Here is a 21,412-nt window from a genome sequence, read left to right as displayed (position 1 = left end):
TCTGCACTCACTAAATTTGCTGTGCAGTCTACTGCTTGCTGGAGAATTGTGTCCCACAATATAGTTTTATTTATATTTTAAATTGTGTCTAGTCCTCACGGCTGTGAGAAATGATACTGGAAACTTGTGTTTTAGTGCGTGCTGAAGCAGCATGTTCTTCCTGAGTCTGAGAGATGTTTTACAGAATTTCTTGTCTACCACATCAGAACATCAGAATCCAGCAATCTAGCAGTAGAATTTAGGTGCAGATTGCTATGCACTACATGGATCAAGCCTTGACAAAAGCTGGAAAATTTAAGTCAAGGTTGATGCTCTGATCATCTTCTGTCCAGATGCTACCGTCACATTGTATCATTCTGTGTTAAGAATGCTGCAATAAACAGACAAAACAATGTGAGATAAGCCTGAACTGTCCCTGTTTTTGCTCTCAAAGTCGTATCTGGATGACTGCAACTACACAGAGACTTTGGAAAATAAAAGCTACACCTCAGGCTTGACATGAAAAACTAGAGAAGATTTCTGATTCATTTGAACACCGACTTTACAAACCTCCCCATTTATAGCAGGTTGCCGGAGTCTAGTTGTCTTAAAAGCGATTCACGAAAGAAGCCTGAAGTTCCTATGAAGCTTCTAAGGCTACATCCACACTATTAGTTAGAGGTGCGATTCCCCTGCTCTTGTACACCTACTCACATTAACTTTCCTCAGGCTACCATGAGTATAAAAAGCAGTGTAGCCCTGGTAGCCACAGTGGAGGTACAACTGGCTGATGCTGGGTGTGTACTTGGGACGGCTCCACCATGCCTCCATTGTCACTACCAGTGCCACCGTGGTTACATTGCTATTTATGCTCATGGTGGCTTGATGAAAACTAGCCACGAGTATGTGTACATGAGCAAGGGAATCATACCCGTCTCATAGAGTAGACATAGCGTAAGTGTTTGCAGCTAAGCTCTTTCACAGCTATAGGAGTGCCATTGGACTGTAGCTCTGCTGATGTGCAGTTTTGCTGTAGACTTTCGTCCTGAGGAGTGCTTAAAGCTCTTGTGGCATTTCAGTGCGTGTGGCTAGGTTAAGGGCATCTCAGCACTGGATGCCTGGGGTTTCTGATCTCCATTACAAACTGAATGGGTGTCACCCAACCCACTGGATAATCTGGCTTCCACCATGTGGTATATCATTTTAAGCAGTGTTAATACTGGAAATATTGATAAATAGCTGATCTGAAACGCTTAGTGGAAACCTTTTGATACTCTGATCTTTAAGTAATGTTTGTGCAGCTTTAGTGTTTGGTCCCTGGAGAGAACATCATAAAATATTAATGAACAACTGAGTTTGTACATCATATAACAAAAGTGCTCATTGTTTTATGCCATCTTCGCTTTACATGCACTCGCATATATAATGGAGAAATTTGCTATCCAATGCACCTAATTAGTCAGACTTTCTATGTTAAAAAAAAAAAAAAAGTTTAATTACTTTCAGCTTGGCTTATTGGACTGAAAAATTAAACTCTGTTGTCTTGTTTTCTGTTTTAAATATTGAAAACTAGTTGGAATTGTGTAAAATAATTTAAAAATTGTTTAGGAAAATACACAGAACTATTTCATTTTGATTTTATACAAACACCCTTCCCTTATGCAGTACAGCAGAGTCCTGATAACTCTTTAACTAAATAGGGATTAATTTTTGTAACAGGGAGTGGTCTGCCTGTTTAATGTAGAAGGAGCTACTTAGAGTCTGCCAGTATTGTAGTTTTTATTCTTTGCGTCTCTGTAGCTTCTAGAAGCTCTTAATTGAGAGAGATTTTAAAAGGGGCTTTTAGTTTATAAATGCATGTTTTGAATGTATTCATTGTAAAAACTGTAATTTTTTTTCAGCAAATGAATGTTTTCCTGAAATATAGAATTGAAGAATTAAATATAGCAGCAAAAATAGATTTTTTAAAAGAACAATTCATAAAAAATCTCATCTTTGAGAATTAAAACACTATTCTGCATTATTTTTCTCCTACAGACATACATTGGCAGTGTGGTTGTATCAATAAACCCATACAGACCGCTACCCATTTATTCACCAGAGAAAGTTGAAGAATACAGGAACAGAAACTTTTATGAGCTCAGTCCTCACATGTAAGTATGGTGCAGAAGTTTTAGGTTTCCATCCGATTTGGAAACAGATGGGACCAGCTGTCTTCCTTATATCATAGAAAAAAGGATATTTTTATCTACTCTGGTTTTTATGAACTCAAAGTATCCAAAATTAAATCGTAGATTTTTATTTTAAAGGAGAAGTTGAAATATTTCATTCATTGTCTGTTTCTGTTTCATATTTAGGTTCTGAAATGCTATATGTGGGAAAGTTACTTTCTGGTAATTGTTCAGTGGTAACCTCGGTTACAATACTGTAAAGCAAATAAAACAAAATAAAAAAAAAAGAAACCTACTCTGCAAAGTCCCCTAAATGTTGAATATTTTCCAGTAATAACTTAATTGATTTGATGTGCAGTTGAAGCACTTAAAGTTCTCTTGTATGGAGAGGTTTGCAGTTGTACAAGAACTCCTTATTTTGAGTATAGGAAATATCACTCAGAGCCGGGAAAGCTTTCAACATGGAAGAAACTTTGTATAACCACTCATGTCAGTAATTCAAGTAAACTGTATTTACTTTCATGAGTCTTTGCAAGATTGAGCCTATATTTTGGAAAATGATACACATCTCTGGCCACGAAGAGGTGAGGAAAGGGAAAGAAATATTCAAGGCATAGAGATAAATATAATAAGGTTTTAATTTGATGATGATTACAGTTTTAACTTTATCTTAAAAGTTTCTCTCTGAAGTTAAAATCAGAGGCAAGATTTGGGGTTTTGTTCTTTCCTTTCATGTACATGTATGTGAATGTAGAGTTAAAATTTTACTAGGACATTTCAATTGCCAGAGATTCTCCTTCTTTTTATATAAGTGAAACATTAAGGCTAAAATATAGCATTTGAAAGTATGGAAATTAATAGTTATAGGCCTGTTTTATTTTGGTTTGCATTCATTTTTTGTAATTCCATGGTGGAAGTGGCAGTAGGGTTTAAGACCTTGTCTGTATTATACAACTTTACTGTGTTTGAATGTGATTATGAAGAAATAAGTTATCTGATGCAATTCTGACTGGTCCTTATCAATTAGGACACACCATGTTCAGCATCCCTCAGTTAAATGTGGTTAAACCTTGCACTTTACTCTTATGTGCTGGGACAAAGGTTTAATTCCAGTTAGCAGACATGAAATAGAACCCAGTTTATCCTGGTCAGCAAGATGTCAGCAGCTGGCTTGATTCTTAAATGTTAAAATAAGGTAAAATATTGTCATGTAGACAGGGCTAATAATTCAACCTCCCCGTCAGTTCTTGATAATAGTGAGGTACATGAGATTTCAGCCTATTGTGATACTGCTATGAGAGCTGATCAATTTGATACTCAAGGGTGGACTGCTGGATGCACAGTGCTTTTGAAAATCAGACCACTTTGAGTGCCTAAATATGAATTTAAACAAAACTTTAGGCATCTTATTTTGAAAATCTTGGTTTTAGTTTTTTAGAAAATAAGTTAAAACATTGACATGGAAAATGTATTTTGTTCTGATGTGATAAAGACCACATGTTCATTTGAAATGCACACTAACCTAATAATCCAATCAAATATGCTGCTGTTAGTTTGCATCCTCCTTGGACCTGAACTGTTTAACTGACTAAGGCAGTGTGTACACTATGGGACCTATAGTGGCATAGTTACAGCCCTGTACCTATGCTGGCATAACCCTTTAGTGTAGATGCAGCCTACAAGGATGGAAAGATGTTATTTAGTCTCTGTGGGACCACTACCTCCCCAAGTGATGGAAACTAGGTCAATAGAAATATTCTTCCATCGACCTAGCTGTGTCTACACTGGGGATTAGGTTGGCATAGCTACAGTGCCCAGGAATATGATTTTTTTTTTATTCCTGAGTGTCATTGCTATGTTGACCTAAATTTTAAGTGTAGACCAGGTCTAAGTTTACAACTTTGGAACAGTTGCATGCCAACAGAGATTCTAACTCTGTAAACCCTTTGCACTGAGGCATAATGGAGGGAGTAACTCCTCAATCTTACTCTGCATTGTGAAAAATAGGACTATGTACTAGTTCCTATGTAGAATCAAGGAATATAATGAATCTTAAGACCCCATCTGTTCTTGGGAGATGGCTTTACACAAATAAGCTTTATTTAAAATAAACACACACACAAAAACCACTACTGCCTGAAAGTCCACTGTCTCTGCAATGCCTAATCAAGTCAATCTCAAATTTATGCAGAAGTTCTGTTCTGGTTAGAGAAATGCTCATCTGTCAACTTTCAGATGGAAATGAGTTTCAGGATAATAGGAGTGGTTATGAATGGTTTAAAATGGAAAATACAGAAGGGAATAGTAGTGAACTTGAAACACTGACCAGAAAAAATTGGAAAATTATATTCATTGTGAAAAGGCATAATCAAATGGTCAAGCTGTTGACTCAGGGCAATAATTTCTGGAATGTAATCACTTTAAATCCACTTACTAGCAATAGACTGAAGTGAATGAGCATTCAACATGAGCTAATGCCAGGGAATCTTGATTATGTAATGTTAAGATGATTTTCATTGCAAGTTTGGATGCAGAGCCAACTAATGACAAGTAAAATCATAATTTGCCTTGAACAGATGATGTGTGTCCAAATATTTGCCTTTCTTGTTTCCTCTCCTATAGAAAAATTACATCCTGCAACTCATGTTAAACAGACACTCTTCAAAACAGACTTTCACAGAGAATTATACTGAAAATTGTCTTTGCTGCATATCAGATGGTTTCTTTTCAAACAGAGGAAACACCAGATGTTTTACTAGATTGTAGACAGATTAGGCAGATGCTGTCACTTTGTGCTTTGTACTAGTAACCTGCCTGCCATGAGAACTGAGAATATGCTTCCCTTTAAATATGGTCATTTTAGTGTAATGAAAACAGTAAAACCATGGAAAAATGCTGTCGTAACTTGTTAAAATGGTGGAGTTCTGACCAGTCTTGAGTCCATTTTGGAATTGTAGACATATAGAATAAACGTTTAAATATAAGGTTGAGTAACTGTTAATACTTTTTTATCTTGTTCAGGCCACTCTTTGTATCTTAAACAACTTTTCTTCCCTATAATATGTTGTCATTTAAACATGGCCTAGGGTTCCAGGGTTTTTGACAATTCAAATTTAGACATTCACTCTGCGTGGGACTGGTACTTAAATATTGATTTACAGTGGAAACAAAATCAGCTTGTAGGGTGTTGTGCTGCTGTTACTGTTGTGGCAAGAAATAAGCGAGGCACAATGCAGAAGAAAACAGACCACTGCTTTGGTGCTCACATACCATAGTGATGGGTGCAGAATGAGAATTTAAGGAGAGCAGAATGACACAGTTCTCCTACCTCAAAGAGCTTGAAGTCTCATTTTAGCGTTAACTCCAGTTTGAAAGTAACTGACAACTTTTAAAAGAAATGTTTAGGCGTAGCACAGATAGATTCCAAGCTAATTTCCCTACATAATTTGGCCTCAGTTTACTTTTGTGCGAAACTTCAACATTTTTGGGTTTTGTGCTGAATTTGAATGAAACCAAATTCTGAAATATTGAAATCCTATGTGAAATGGAATTACCTCTCTCCACCCAGCTCTAGTAACTACCCAGAGGATTTCTCCTATTCTCCACCTGTGCTATAAGTGCGCAAAGGTGTTTGGCTAGAGAGACTCTTGGTTGAAGAAAATCTTGGTTGCAGATTTTCCAGTAGTTTTGATGAATAAAACTAAAGCACACTTGCTCAGAATGAAAGTGCCTGGAACCAACAGATTTAACTGTTAGCACCTGCCTGAGATGGAGGCAGTTCGTGCTTCACTGTTGTTTTAAGCTGTCTGAAGGCTCTCAGTGACAGCACAGTATTCTCAACCTTCTCAACCCTGGTCTACACTCCGGAATTACTTCAATGAATAATCCACACCCCTGAGTGACAGTTATATCAATCTAAGGGCCAGTGTAGACAGCGCTATCTCCCACTGACATAGCTACCACCTCTTGCAGAGGTGGATTAACTAAGACTACACTTTGTCTACACTTAAAAAACGAAGTTGGCATGATGTGTGTTCACGCTTCCCTCCTTGGGTTGGTGGAGTGTGTGCTAACCAGGAGAAGTTCCAATAGCTTAAGAGAGGCAATGTGGGGAGCTCAGAAACCGGGCTCTCAGCTCCTTGCCAGGAGCCCCACAGGCTGCCCCCCACTCCCTGTTCCCTGAAAGGAGCCAGCCCTGAGCTTCTCCCATCCTTGTTCCCCATCAGGAGCTGAGGGAAGCTGCCAGGGGCTGGCGCCCCCCCCCCCGTTCCCACAGGAAGCAGCCCAGGGCTTCTCGCCCTTGGGGTGTGGAGTCTAGCTGCCCCGGCTTCTCGCCCCGCCCACCTGCCTCTTACCCTCCAGGAGCTAGCCAGGCTCCCAGCGGGGAGCACGCCCAGAAAGTGCCCAGGGCTTCTCCCCTCCCCGCTGGGACCCTGAGTCCAGCTTCCCATGGCTTCTCCTGTCATAACTCACAGCTGGGAGTCAGGGTCCAGGGGCCCCCGTGCTTTTCACCCTACTTTCAGCTGGTTTTCTGGTCAATTTCAGGGCTCCAGATAAGAATGACAGCCATCTACATTGACACTGCATTGCCCTATCTGTGCTGACATAAGCCCTACACCTCTTGTTGAGGTGTTTTTATTACGTTGGCATAGCAGGGGATCTGCATTGGCGGGAGGTGCCTTTCAGTGCATACACCTTCACTACTTTGTCAACAAACGCTGACTTTTGTCGACAAAACCAGTGTAGATCAGCCTTAAGCTGACAGGAGAAGCTCTCTCCTGTCAGCTAAGAGTGTCTTCATTCAAGTGCTATAGCGGTGCAGCTGTGCTCCATGCCGTGTTTTAAGTTTAAACCTGCCCTAAATGTGAACTTACTTCTCAAGCGTAAAACCTAGAAATGTGTTTAAGTGAAAGCTTGCGTTATGTAGAAACTGATGGGTAAGACAATGCTGGGGGAAGTTTCCACCTCATCAGGAATTAGTTTAAATATAACTACTAGGAATGCACGGATGGTGGAAGTGCGAACTTGCCAATATTTCTTTGACCTTAATCAGAAAGGCTTTCTAGGAGGCAGAAAGGTAGTGCAATCTCCACAGACATTTAATACTCCGCTGCCCTGCATAAGACAGCCTTCAAGAGTCACCGTTTCAGATATGTTTATACTGCAATAAAAACCCTTCCGCACCGAGTCTCGGAGCCCAGATCAATTGACTTGGGCTGCAATGCTAAAAATTGCAGTGTAGATGTTAGGGCTTGGGCTGGAACCCCGAACTCTGAGACCGCTCCTTCCCTCCAACAGGGTTTCAGAGTCTGGGTGCCAGCTTGAACCTGAACATCTACACGGCAGTTTTTGGTTCCACAGCGTGAGCCCTGCAAGCCTGAGTCAGCTGCCCACTTGTCAGGTCGGATGTGTCCCGAGTGCACAGCAGTAACCACTTCTGTTCACAGATCACATGGGATGAATTTAAACTCGTGATTTAGGAGTGAACAAATTGGCTCTAATTGTTCACTCCTCCCCATGTGTATTTGTGTAGTCATAACACTTTTAAAAAAGTTAATCTTCAAGGCCCATCATGGAATCTTTGTTTTTTGTTAGGAGTGTATGTGAGGCTGTTAAATATAGGTGAGATGGGATTGATCACTGTGTGTGTTTGTTTTATAATGGCTACTTAGTTATTGGAAACCATGCCCACCTTCTGTCATCTTTGTCTGGTCCCCTAATCTTCAGATATGTCCTTAATTTTGTGGGGCAGAACATGCTATTTCAATGACCTCTTCAATGAAGTGTTTATGCAGTTCTCTCTCTGCTACTCTGCTCATTCAGATCAGGTAATTAATTGTCACTTTACTCACCCAGAGAAGAATGTAATAAGTGAAAGAAATGACATGGGAACACGGTGTATCTTCCTGCAGTGAAAGCTGCAGGAATCAGATGGCCCAGTGTTCTCTACAGAGCGCTTGTGGAGTTTCCAATGACTGCTTCTTAGAGGGGAGATGTTGGGGGTGGTGTAGTGGAGGAGGCAGGGGCTGCAGCCTCTGAGTCCTTGAACTCCATGGTAAAGGTAGCAGTTTCCTTATGGGGGTGTAGAGTAGATGCTGCCTGGTTCCACCTCCTGTCTTGGCCATGATCCCCTAAATGTTAACATCTGCATTCTTGGCTGGCTCTGTTCCACTTCCCTCAGGTGCTGTGACCTTCGTGTCCTGTTTTTGCTTGTGTTCCCTCTCCCCACTGGAAAGATTGTTCTTCCACAATAATCAATTACATTTCAGAGGAGATGTGGCTTAATTTAATATGAGTTGTTTGGTAGGGGGAGATGAAGGCTATTTTTTTGCAGGAGGTGGAGGGGGATAAAAAGCTGGGAGCTGTACTGCTTAATAGTGAGTTCCATGTCAGTTGTGCTAGCTACGCATGCATGTTCACTGGGAGTTAGTTGCATTTCTAGCATATATTCTGAGAAGTTGAAAATAAGGTTAGTAACTGAGATGTATGCAGAGAGATCTGTATTGGGATCTGCAGACTTTTTTCAAGAGACACTTTTTATCAGACCACGTCAGGTTAGAGGAATTATTTTATCTGCAGATAGTTTTATTTTTTACATACTTCAGTAGTGCTTCAATTGAAAGTACAGCTACCTGTTAAAATTGTCTTTAAGAAAAATTATTTCTATATTCTGAGAGAAAATTTTAAAATCAGTAGTTTGTGCCAAAACTTTCAGACACTGGTGCCTGAAGTTAGGCTTCTAAATTCAGATTTAGATTCCGACATGAAATTGGTCTGTGTGGATTTTTTTTTAATGCTGGGCACCCAAAAGTTCCTGTTGCTGTAAGTGGGATTTGTGGGAGCTCAGCACTTTTGAAAATCAACCTACTCTGATTTAGTACCCAAGTTTGAAAACATTGGCACTGATGTCTTACATTGCACTGGTGAGCAAACAAATACTCCTTCCTGTTTGAAGGACCTTCACATTAATAATTCTAATGACAATTTTTATTTGGATGGATAGCTACAATGACATCTACTGTTGATAGTTATGACGCTTTCTTTCCCTTTCAAGTCATAGCTACTGTGAGCCAATGTAAGCAGCGAATATAAATGTTGTATTTGCTTCTGTGTTTTGCTGGCATTCCAGGATTGCCTATGTTCAGAAACACCAAGGCTACAGTAACTTTTTACCTCCTGGATTCAAAGCAAATATTTTTATCCCAAGGGCATGATAAAGGTCCAGTTGTGAAGGGCAATTGTTCCCTGTATGTTTAAAGCTAAAGTTCTTCCTATAAACATCGTGAAGTTTAGTTTTTTAGGGCAGAATGTAATGTAATTGGCCTTGTTCCTCACAAGTGGGGGATGGTACAGCATACACCATACTTTATAGTCTCCTCCCATACCCAAGTACAGCGGTTACCAACCTTTTTGGCTCGAGGGCCACAAATATAATTTTTACAACCCTAAAGGGCCACCAGACTCTGCCAGCAGCTCCCCTCCACCCCACTGCAGTCAGAGGGAAGGAGTTCAACGAGGAGCATCTCCCCTCCCTCTGGCTTCAGCAGGAACCCTGGTGCCTAGGGCACAGGTGGAGCACTTTGCTGTGCTCCCTGCTACAGCCAGGGCGAGGGGAGCGCTGATTTCCCGTCCCCTTGGCTGCAGCAAGGAGCCTGCACCAACAACGTGCTCCGCCTGGGTACTCAGGCAGTGGCTCTCATCTGCAGCCAGCTGGAAGGGCTACTCTGAAAGACACTGGACCAGGCGTTGGGAACCACTGCCCTAGTACATTTGTCACTGTGTCTCCATTTCAGTGGCTCTGTTGAATGTCTTTATTCTGTAGTCTCTCTCCTTCCTTTATTAATGGATGACTATGCTCTGTATTTTCTACCTTTTTTCCTTCCTTTTTTGCTCCTGTTCCTCTCAATCCCCTGTCTCTCCAGAAGGCTGGTCTCTGACTACACTCATAAGGCTCAGCAGGGTGTCATGACAAAAGAGTTGCTTGGGCTAGCAGACTGCTTGCCTAAGCCTACAGCCCTGTTTACATTAGCAGTTTTCGTGGCAGCTAATGACATTAAAGGCTACAATGGGAGCAGAGAGGGAGGGGGGAGAGCTTCTGGACTTTGCCCTTCAACTCCAGATCACTACTGTCTGGTACTGTATCCTTAATGGATTTCCTCTTTCAGATTAACTGTGCCTTCCTGAGGTGTGGATGCAAGGGTATAGCCATATGGTGTCATGATCGGGGACATATTTCTATTAATATCACCACCAGGCAGTGAAATTTCTCAACAAACGTACACTAACCATTTGATCTGTCGATAAAGAACTCTTATCAAAGCCAATTTGCTACCTCCCCTATGATGTACGTATTTGTATTAAATTTTCAATGCATTTTGGTTGAAATCCACAGTTTGAGATTAGCCAGATTCTCTATTCCATTATGACTTTCCTCCAAAAAAAGCTACTCACCTCTTATGACAGGTAACGTGTTACTTGCAATTATGCAACAAACTATCTTTTGTTTAATAGCATATAAATGCAGAAGTAAGAAATATATCTAGATCAAGTGTAACCAATGGTTTAAAAAATCTTTAATCTGGAGTTATGGTTGAGAATACATGTCAGCAACAACAGGTTTGTTATATAAACAAACACACTCTTAATGAACATGTAGTTATCATAAAACAGGTCTTAAATTTCTGGCCTTCTATTGGTTTAACGTTAAATTGAAAAGAAACCCAAATGCTTGAAAGTCTGGAAAGCACCGATTAAAGCACCCATACAAACATAACTGCTTCTATAATGATGCCCTGATCAAAAACGAATTCTGGAACACACAGATCCATCTATTACGAGGTGGTACAATAGAACAGCCATACTGGGTCAGACCAATGGTTCATCTAGCCCAGTATCCTGTCTTCTGACAGTGGCCAATGCCAGGTGCTTCAGAGGGAATGAATAGAACAGGTAATCATCAAGTGATCAATCCCTTCAGCCATTCCCAGCCTCTAGCAAACAAGAATCCCTGCCTATCTTGGCTAATAGCCATTGATGGACCTATCCTCCAGGAACTTATCTAGTTCTTTTTTTAACCCTGTTATAGTCTTGGCCTTCATAACATCCTCTGGCAAGGAGTTCCACAGGTTGACTGTGCGTTGTGTGGAGAAATACTTCTTTGTGTTTGTTTTAAACCTGCTGCCTGTTAATTTCATTTGGTGACTCCTAGTTTTTGTTTATGAGAAGAAGTAAATGATACTTTCTTCTTTGCTTTCTCCATACCAGTCATGATTTTATAGACCTCTATCATATTTCCCTTAGTGCTCTCTTTTTCAATACAAAAAGTCCCAGTTTTATTAATTTCTCCACATATGGAAGCTTTTCCATAACTCTAATAACTTTAGTTGCCCTTTTCTGTACCTTTTCCAATTCCAGTAGAGTTTTTTGAGATGAGGTGACCATATCTGCACGCAGTATTCAAGATGTGGGCGTACCATGGATTTATACAGAGGCAATATGATATTTTCTGTCTTATCTATCCGTTTCCTAATGATTCCCAACATTCTGTTAGCTTTTTTGACTGCCACTGCACATTGAATGGATGTTTTCAGTGAACTATCCGCAGTGACTCCAAGATCTCTTTTTGGAATCGTAACGGCTAATTTCGACCCCATCATTTTATATGTATAGTTGGGATTATGTTTTCCAATGTGCATTATTTTGCATTTATCAACATTGAATTTTATTTGCCATTTTTTTGCCCAGTCACCCAGTTTTGTGAGATCCCTTTGTAACTCTTCACAGTCTGCTTTGGACTTAACTATCTTGAGTAGTTTTGTATCTGCATATTTTGCCACCTCACTGTTTACCCCTTTTTTCCAGATCATTTATGAATATGTTGAATAGTACTGGTCCTAGTACAGACTCTGAGGAACATCACTACTTACCTCTCTCCATTTTGAAAATTGACCATTTATTCCTACCCTTTGTTTCCTATCTTTTAATCTGTTACTGATCCAGGAGAGGACCTTCCCTCTTTCCATCACAGACTACTTTGCTTAAGAGCCTTTGGTGAGGGACCTTGTCAAAAGCATTCTGAAAATCTAAGTATGCTATATCCACTGGATCATCCTTGTCCACATGTTTGTTGACCCCTTCAAAAAATTCTAGTATATTGGTGAGGCATGGTTTCCATTTACAAAAGCCATGTTGACTCTTTCCCAACAAATTGTATTCATCTATGTGTCTGATAATTCTGTTCTTTATTATAGTTTCAAACAATTTGTCTAGTCCTGAAGTTAAGCTTACTGGCCTGTAATTGCTGGGATCGCTTCTGGAGTCATTTAAAAAAATTGGCGTCACATTAGTTATCCTCCAGTAATTTGGTACAGAAACTGATTTAAATGATAGGTTACATGCCACAGTTAGTAGTTCTGCAATTTCACAGTTGAGTTCTTTCAGAACTCTTGGGTGGATACCATCTGGTTCTGGTGACTTATTACTGTTTAATTTATCAGTTTGTTCCAAAACCTCCTTTTATGACACCTCAGTCTGGGACAGTTCCTCAGATTTGTCACCTAAAAAAGAATGGCTCAGGTTTGGGAATCTCCCTCACATCCTCAGCTGTGAAGACCAGTGCAAAGAATTCATGTAGCCTTATCTTCCTTGAATGCTCCTTTAGCATCTCGATTGTCCAGGGCCCCATGGGTTGTTTAGCAGGCTTCCTGCTTCTGATGTACTTAAAATTTTTTTTGCTGTTACTTTTTGAGTCTTTGGCTAGTTGTTGTTCTTTTTTGGTCTTCCTAATTATATTTTTATACTTGACTTGCCAGAGTTTATGCTCCTTCATATTTTCCTCAGTAGGATTTAACTTCCACTTTTTAAAGGATGACTTCTTGCTCTAAATGCTTCTTTTACTTTGTTTTTTAGCCACTTTTTTGGTCCTCTTACTATGTTTTTTAATTTGGGGTATACATTTAAATTGAGCCTCTATTATGGTGTTTTAAGATTCCATGCAGCTTGCATGGATTTCACTTTTGGTACTTTACCTTTTTTAATTTCTGTTCAACTTCATTTTTATGTAGTTCCCCTTTCTGAAATTAAATGCTACCAATTCTACCATGGTGGGCTGCTTTGGTGTGTCTCGCAGCACAGACAGGTTGCCCTAGGACACCTGTTTGCTTTCTCTTCAGAAATGAACGGTGTCATTGTTACAGATACGTGTTGTGTCCCCCCTCCCCCCGCACTGTTCTTTTTAAGCAAGACTGTCGTTCTTAATGTAAAATAATTGGAGAGAAAATATAATAAAACAATAAAAGAATCTATATGCCTTCTAATAACTTTACCAGACCCACACATGGGCTCTGGCATGTGCAGTCTTTAATATCCCACCCTAGGGCCTTCCTTGTGGTTACATGTTCATCAGACTTTCTTCAGCTCAAAACAAGCGCACACACAATGTGTTCAGTTCCTTTTTATATGGGTCTTTTGAACTGGAGTTTCTAGAAGCAGGTAATTAGTATACAAAAGATCTCTCTCCCCAAAGGTTGGCATGAGAAGGGGAGATTTGCATTCTCCTCACCTCAAGGTATTTCTTGACGAAATCCACTTCGTGTGTATTGGTCTAAAAAGACCTTTGAACTTCCTTATGCCTTCAAGAAATTGTATTAATCTTATCTTTCTGCTAAAGAAGTTCCATACAATCTTACAATGGTATGTAAACATTTGCGATACAATGAACAAAAGTGCTAACTCTACTTGTGTAAGGTTTGACTTAATTCTGCAAGGTTTGTTCAGGATATTACAGGATATTGTCAATCTATCACAGCCCCAAACTCAAAATTTAACTGTACTTTAACCAAGTTCCCCCAAACTGTCATGTAACTGAAGTACAAGGGAGGTCTTGCACTGTCAGTCAGTTCTTCTCGCTCTTGGTCAAGTCCCTTTACTCTCCAACAGAGGAGCCCGTGTGCTCATCTACAGTTCTTAAGCAGCTTTGGGCAGCTCTTCTCCCATTTCATGGCACCGAGCTTTCTTCTCTCTGAGGCTTCAGGTCACAGGGCTTACCTGTGTATACAAACTTCATGAACTGTAATAACGAAACAATAGTGCTTGCATGAAAGGACGTAAATCTAGTGCGTTGAGGAAACATTGCAGTTGCTATTGGAAGCATGTACAATATGTATGAAACCATTTGTAAAACCAGTGCTCTGTGGTTTAAGCTATTGATACTCCATCTCTGAGTTACATCATTACATTTTCTTTAAATTTAAGACATCTGCAGCACTAGATTGCAGGCTTGTTGAAATCCTTTGGGGAAAAAAGAGCTCTGGGAAGATAGGTTGGCTATGATGACATGACAACTGTACCAGTATAACGACTCTTCAGAATTAGAGATGTTAGTACTCCTAGACTTTGGACATCTTAAAACCCTTAGAATAAATCTGTAATCCAAAATTAAACCATTTTACACATTAGACAGATATGAAGGGGAATAGAAGCCTCGAGTGCAAAGCTAAAGGTTGGTTTCCGTAACTGCACCTTTCTCCACTTGTAAATGTAAAATAGCTGAAATGACACATTTGATTATTTGAAGTGAATTCAAGAAGTGACTCGAGCTTCTCCAAGACTTGATCGAAATGTAAATTAGGATTTCTCTTGCATGTAACAGTAAATTAGCTTTCCATCAAATCTTGAGCAGGATTTGTTTTAACTGAATCTTGGATAGTACATAATGCAACCTTCCCATCCCAACAATCAATCAGCTATTGGCAGTGAATATTATAATCTTAGTAAAATGAAAAATAGTTGCTGGTTTTCTGTTAGTATTGGAGAGCACACAAGTCAGTGATTTTAAAATGTAATAACACAGGAATTGATGCACAACGGAATGTGTGGTTGTTGAGAGGCTGAGAAAAATATGCATCTAGCACCCTGCGAGTACAGCTTTCTGGAAACAAAGCATACAGGGGGTGGTTCCATTTCAAATTTAAAGGTTTTTTAAAAACATCTTAATTTTAAAAATGGTCGTGGAATTGCATTTGTAAGGGTTTTGTTTTTAGCATAGAAAACAATAAAGGCAATAGGATTCTGAAATCTTCATTGTGTTCATGAGAAGAGATCACTCAGCAGCTACTCCATAATCTTGTCTACTCTTATATTTTCTAGCAATTTGTGTTGTCAATGTTAAGTGCTAGTGCATATAGGACTTGCATTTTTAGCATGGTGTCATGTAAACGCAATGCTTGCTTGCCTGCCGGCAGGGCAGGTTGCCAAAGATCCATCTGTGGAGACAAAAAATTTACTGTAAAATTAATGTGTCCAGAGATTGTGTTATAACACAGTTTGGTCTTGTCTGTGAAGATGGAATGAAAACAGTCCCTCAACGTGATTATTCTGCATATCTAGATAGCCTGTTAGATATATATATTTGAAATTCTGGCCTTTCTGATGGCTGTCAACTTTCACAAATTTAATTTTAGAGGTGTTTGTTGTAGAAATGGCTTATAACTGAGTTTCTAGATTATCATTTTGATTTAAACTCACAGCAGAGTTTAATACAGGAGAAAAAGGGTTTTCTTTTTAAATCAATTTTTAAAAATAATTGCTGCTTCAGGTTAATCCATAGTGACTCCAAAAGGCTTCTCTCCTAAGTAGATTTGCAGGTCAAGTTAAAATCTGTCAAACTGAGCAAAGTCCCTGAAGGACATAAGGTACTTTTTTAGAAAGGAGAATGTATCTAGGGAATACGTGTAATGTTTTATATTAGTTTCCTACCTGCAGATCCATAGGAGATGATGGCTTTTGCTATAATCCTGGGTGTCAGGAGCCTATTGGGTAATGCTGGGGTACAGCAGGATCATGGTGTCTTTTTAAAAATGTGTATATGGGGAATGTTTTAGGAACAACTGACTCCTTTGACAATGTTTGCTAATGCAGATATCTGCTACAAAGAGGTTAATAAATCTGAGTCCTAATCTTCTATTTTTAGTTTTACAATTAACATTAGGGTCTATGAGAATGCTTGTGGGTACCCACTAGGGAAATGAAAGCTCTTCTACTATGCAAAGCATCACACTTTCTCTCTTCAAACGGGCTAGTGTTACAGTGGCACAAGTTGTAATGGGTGAAATTTTCAAAAGTGCCCAAGCCGTATTTATTCACAGTGGGGCTTGAATTCCTAAACCACTTAAGCACTTTTGAAAATGTTATTTGACGTGTGTGTGTGTGCATGTGCGTGCGCGCGTGCTTAATTACTGTGCAGTGAAGTCATGTTTTACTCACAATACTTAAAAACATCCTCTTCATATTCGTGCCGTAATATGGCTGAAACCATGAAAAGCCATTTCACATTTGACGTGTTTTGTGCAGTTAGTGGTTAAGATAGAAGGATTTTATCAGTTGTCATTGCCAGTGGTGCAAACTCATTTTTGAAGCAGGGCAGTGGAAAAAACTATCAGTGAAAGGATCAAGCAGATGTATATCATGAAGGGTGTTTGATTGTGGTTTCATTGTCTTCTGTGGGTATGTAAAAAGAGCTCATCATTGACCAATCACTGAATACACCCTATCTATGGAAATGTTAAACTCAAGATTCAATCTTTTTTTTAATGTTTCTGCCTATTTGTAATAAGGTGACCATCTTTTGTTTATCAAAAATACCCTCTTCTATTGATTCTTAATAAAATAACTTGCAGCTTAGATCCCTATCAAAATAACTCAATTCCTAGAAATATTTTCAAATGTTTACTTGTGTCTTCTGTACTCAGTGTACTGGTTCACTTGACTTTATCGTATCTGGGTTATAAATCAAAAATATTTAAAATACTACAATTTCTTTATTCCCTTTTGCACATCAAGTTAAATGTGGTGGTCTGTATGAAGTGTTGAGCATAGAGGACTCTGCTTTTAGGCTAGATTATTTTGTTAGACAGCCAAGATCTTTCTAAAAAGAACTTAATATTGTGGCTATTTGAAGATGTTTTGAAGCTCCAGTGGTTTAAACTAATGGTAGCACTTCTTGTCAGATCCCATTTCCTTGACTTTCCTGGAACCAGAACAGCTGGCTAGAGTTATTAACAGCTCTCAGGATTTTTAAGAAATAAGATGCTGAGCTATTCTTTATTGATTCATGTAGCCACATATAAGTAGACACCTTCTAATTCACACTAAAAGCTTGGAAACATTTGAGAATTTCTTGAATGAAATGGACAGTTGATTTTAAAAAACAATGAACTGTAGTACACAATGTATCTCAACTTTGACAATTCGTAATGTAATTTTCATAATATATTAGTAAGTAAATGTTCTGCGGCATATTTTAAATAACAAAGCTATAATAGACCTCTGAATATCTCTGTTGTTAAATCTGTGCTTGAAGTGAGACCAGCTTGTTTTGTACTGTTATGCAAAGTGAAGTTCTTTTGTGTAGAGAACTGACTGACATGCTGATCAGTCTTGAAATTTGAAACAGTGCATACAACTTTTAAATATATATTTAGTTCATTTTTATAAGTAGCTCTATAGAGACCTTCATATCAAGGGACTTTATGGACAATGAACCTTTAAAAATGAATAATAATAATAATAATGAATGAGGAAGGACAGGAGAACTAAACCTTTTTTTGTTTTTTAAACCAGAACTGAAAAGTAAATGGGTAGTTTCTGTATCAGTGAAGGGGAGGGGAGGGGAGGAGAGGACACACATGCCAGCTTGTGCTGAAGGTTATAAAGGGATCAGTCTTCGCATCAAGTCTTTCCTAAACTGGCAATTTGTACCATTAAGGGCTGGGATCTCCACCGCAATTAAGAACAGCTGCCGTTCTCTTTCACGGAAAATGTCCCATTGTGTTTAGTGCTGTCATTTTTTTCTTGCAATTTATAACACACAAATAAGTGCCCATCTGCTATGCTGGCAACCTTTGACATGATTTTAAATAACAATACGACATAATTGAAACCGGCAGCAAACCCCTAGAATAACTCCATCTCCACTGCAACCTTATGGGCAAGACTTCCCCATCAAATCTTTGTCTTTCATATACAGCTACCTTCACTAGGCTCCATCTGATTTCTTCTCAACTGTCAGCATCTTATTTGAGTAATCTAGATGATATATTTTTTAATTTTTTAAAATATGTTTTAATATTTTTATTTTATATGAATAAAGAGATGAACAAGTCTTTCAATTTACTGTTACAGCAAACTAGGTACATTTGTTCACTTTTATATATATATTGGGTAAAACACAAATTTAGGGTGGACAGATAAGGATTTAAGCTTTCCAAAAAACATTTAATTAAATTGCAGTCAGATAAGTTGTTGTAAAACTGCACTTTAACTGCACTTGTACTTTTCTTGTTTAGCACATTGGAGAGAGGATTTTTAGTTGCTAAACCCTGCAAATATCCAATCATTGTCTCTTTAAGTAAAGCCAGTGAAGTTTCTGTGTTTTGTGGGAAGAAGGAAAACAGAATGTTTGATCTGGGGATCTGATTGTGATGCGCTATACCTTAAAGTAGCACCCTGTGACGCCCATATTCATCATTTGTTTAAGATTATGATATTTCATATAAAGCATGCCTTGGAAGGTACCATGTGAAAGGTCTCGATCTGCTGAAACACATTGTTCTGTTGAAATATGTATATTGTTACTTATGAAGTTATGAAATTTTGCTGTATGGTTGTCTTTGAAATATGTTGTGAGTTTGGGAGACTGTTAACTCTCAAGTGATGATAAAGGTGGTAACCCGCACCCAAACAGGCGTTTAGCAACCATCACGAGCGCTATTGACCAGCAGGGGAATTGTAAACGAGATTTGCAATTCTGTAAGACAGTTGCTGAAGTACCATACAATGTGGGACTGCTCAACTCTGTGCCTCCGCAAGGCCCTCCAGAACATGCCTGGGCCATTCCTGGGACATGGATTGAGAGTATAAAATAAGGGGCAGTGGCATGAGACCAGGTTTCTCCTCCTGCACCTACATTGAGGCAATAAGAACGCTGGGAAGACAAAGGCTTTGAAATGAGGAGATTGGTCCTAGGCTGAAAAGGAAATTTATCCTGTGTATTAAGAACTGCAGCCTGCCTGCAACGTCTAGTGGAGTGAGAATAGCAGTTTGCTTAGTCTGCAAATTAAGATTTAGAATACGTGTTTACTTTTTACTTACTTAAGTAACTATCTCTGACCCTTATGCCAACCACTTAAAATCTATCTTTCTGTAGTTAATAAGCTTATTTTAATGTTTTATCTTTACCAGTGAGGTTGTCTGAAGTGCTAGTGGAATCTGCTGAGATTTCAAAGGCTGGTGCATGTCTACTATCCTTTGAGGAAGTGATGAACTAATTAATGAGCTTGCATTGTTCAAGAGAATATCTTGAGCGGTGTAAGATTGTATATTTCTGGCGTGCAAGGCTGGAATGATTTGCTGGACTTTCCCTCTATAGTTCCTGTGTGTCTTAGAGAGCATTCATGCAATTTAGCTGAGTGTGTCTCTGTATGCTTGTGGCTGAGTGATAACAGCACCTAGAGGGGTTCGTTGCTTGTCACTAGCAAAACATCCTGAGAGAGAGCCCAGGCTGGAGAGTTAAGGGGGCACAGTGGTCCCACAGTTCCAGGTCGCACGCTGGGGATCCCGTCACAATGATGTTTTTCATTTGTCAGATTTCTGCAAAGCAGGAAAGCAAACAAATTTTTCAGAAATGCCAAGGGTTGGCTGTGCTTAAGAATGAGATGCAAAACCAAAGAGGTGACACTTTCCAGGTGGAGAGTTAGGTCATTGCTTAAGGCAGGAACTCTCATCTTTGGTCCTTGGCGACATCCAATACTCCAGGTTTTTAATCCAATCCAGTGCTTCATAGTTTGTTTTAAATGTATACTGCTTAATATTGCAAATTAAACAATGAAATGTCCTAATTCATACTAAAGTTTAGGGCATGTGAGAATTGTATATTCAATCTAAACCAGTTAATTTTAATAAAAACAATTATTTACTGGTTGGAACAAAACCCTGGATGATTGGAGATCCCTGGGGACAATAGTTTGTCTATTGTGGTTTAAATTTTGAACTGTATTTTGCAGAACCCACACATTTTTTATAAAGTCCTATTTGTTTTTTGGGCGAACTCATATTTTTTTGATAGTCAAGTATTCTCACACACAACACCTTCTCCCCCTCACGTACCCTTCTGTTTCCTCTTGCGTGAGTATGGAACACGGACCTGTAGTCTCCATGGTTACCACAGTATATAAGCTTGGAAAGCTGTTGAGGCCCCAGATGTATTGTCATTTTAGCATCTGAGTAAAAATATTTTAAATTTTATGTATTTACTCAACGTGAGTGAGATAAGCTTAGGAATGTGTGTGAAAGTGAGAAAGCATATTGAGTGAGTCTCACACCCAATGAGTGAGACTTGACATGTCTGACCAGGTAGTAGTAACTGAAGGTTGTTATCTGTCTGTGGTTCAGTGACTATGTAGAAAAAGTTATTTCACCTCTGAGAATTAACCTAAGAATTTCTAGTTTTTCATCACTTGTTTTCATCCCAAAATAGGATACAAAGCTGAATTTTTTATTTTATTTTATTTTATTTTTTGGTGTGGAAATTCTGACAGTTTTCAATTCTGAAACGTTGAAACATTTCTTTTGAATATTTTTGGGTGAAATAAAACATTTTGATATTCCTGAAATTGAAATGTTTCATTTAATTTTGTTGAATTAACACAACATACTTTGTTTACAGCCAGATCAACATTAAACTGCATTTCTTTTGCCTTATGGTAATTGTAGTTCAGGCCTGCATTATCTCCCATGAGTTGGGCTACCTGGAGGACTAAGTCTCTCTCAATGCCATATGGATCCAGCTGGGAAGTCTCCTGATTCTGAGTGCATCATGAGAGATGTAGTCCAGCTAGGTAGTCCAGTGATTCTCAACCAGGGTACGTGTACCTCTGTGTGTATGCACTATGCAGAGGTCTTATAGGGGGTACATCAACTCATCTAGATATTTGCCTAGTTTTACAACAGGCTACATAAAAGCACTAGTGAGGTTAGTAGAAACTAAAATTTCATACACAGAATGACTTTTTTATACTGTTCTATATAATATACACTGAAATGTAAGTGTAATATTTGTATTCCAATTGATTTATTTTATAATTATGATAATCAGAAAGTAAACAATTTTTTAGTAATAGTGTGTTGTGACAATTTTGTATTTTTATGCCTGATTTTTGTAGTTTTTAAGTGAGGTGAAACTGCAGGGCGGGGGGGAAGTTATGTAA

General features: G+C 38.9%; 1 protein-coding gene across 4 annotated transcripts in view; it reads left to right on the top strand.

The window, feature by feature from the left end:
* The window catches only part of MYO1B (myosin IB), a 169,017-nt gene that overhangs the window by 46,502 nt on the left and 101,103 nt on the right, over window positions 1–21,412 (top strand). For all 4 annotated transcript variants that reach the window (XM_067549001.1, XM_067548999.1, XM_067549000.1 and 1 more), the window contains exon 3: window positions 2,017–2,132. In XM_067549001.1, the coding sequence (XP_067405102.1) occupies window positions 2,017–2,132 (116 nt within the window). The remainder of the gene's footprint in view (window positions 1–2,016; window positions 2,133–21,412) is intronic.

The sequence above is a fragment of the Emydura macquarii genome, unplaced genomic scaffold, assembly GCF_026122565.2.
Source record: "Emydura macquarii macquarii isolate MOO-44397 ecotype Brisbane River unplaced genomic scaffold, CSIRO-AGI_Emac_v2 contig_1253, whole genome shotgun sequence".
NCBI lineage: Eukaryota > Metazoa > Chordata > Testudines > Chelidae > Emydura > Emydura macquarii.
This window is presented reverse-complemented; position numbering and strand designations above follow the sequence as displayed.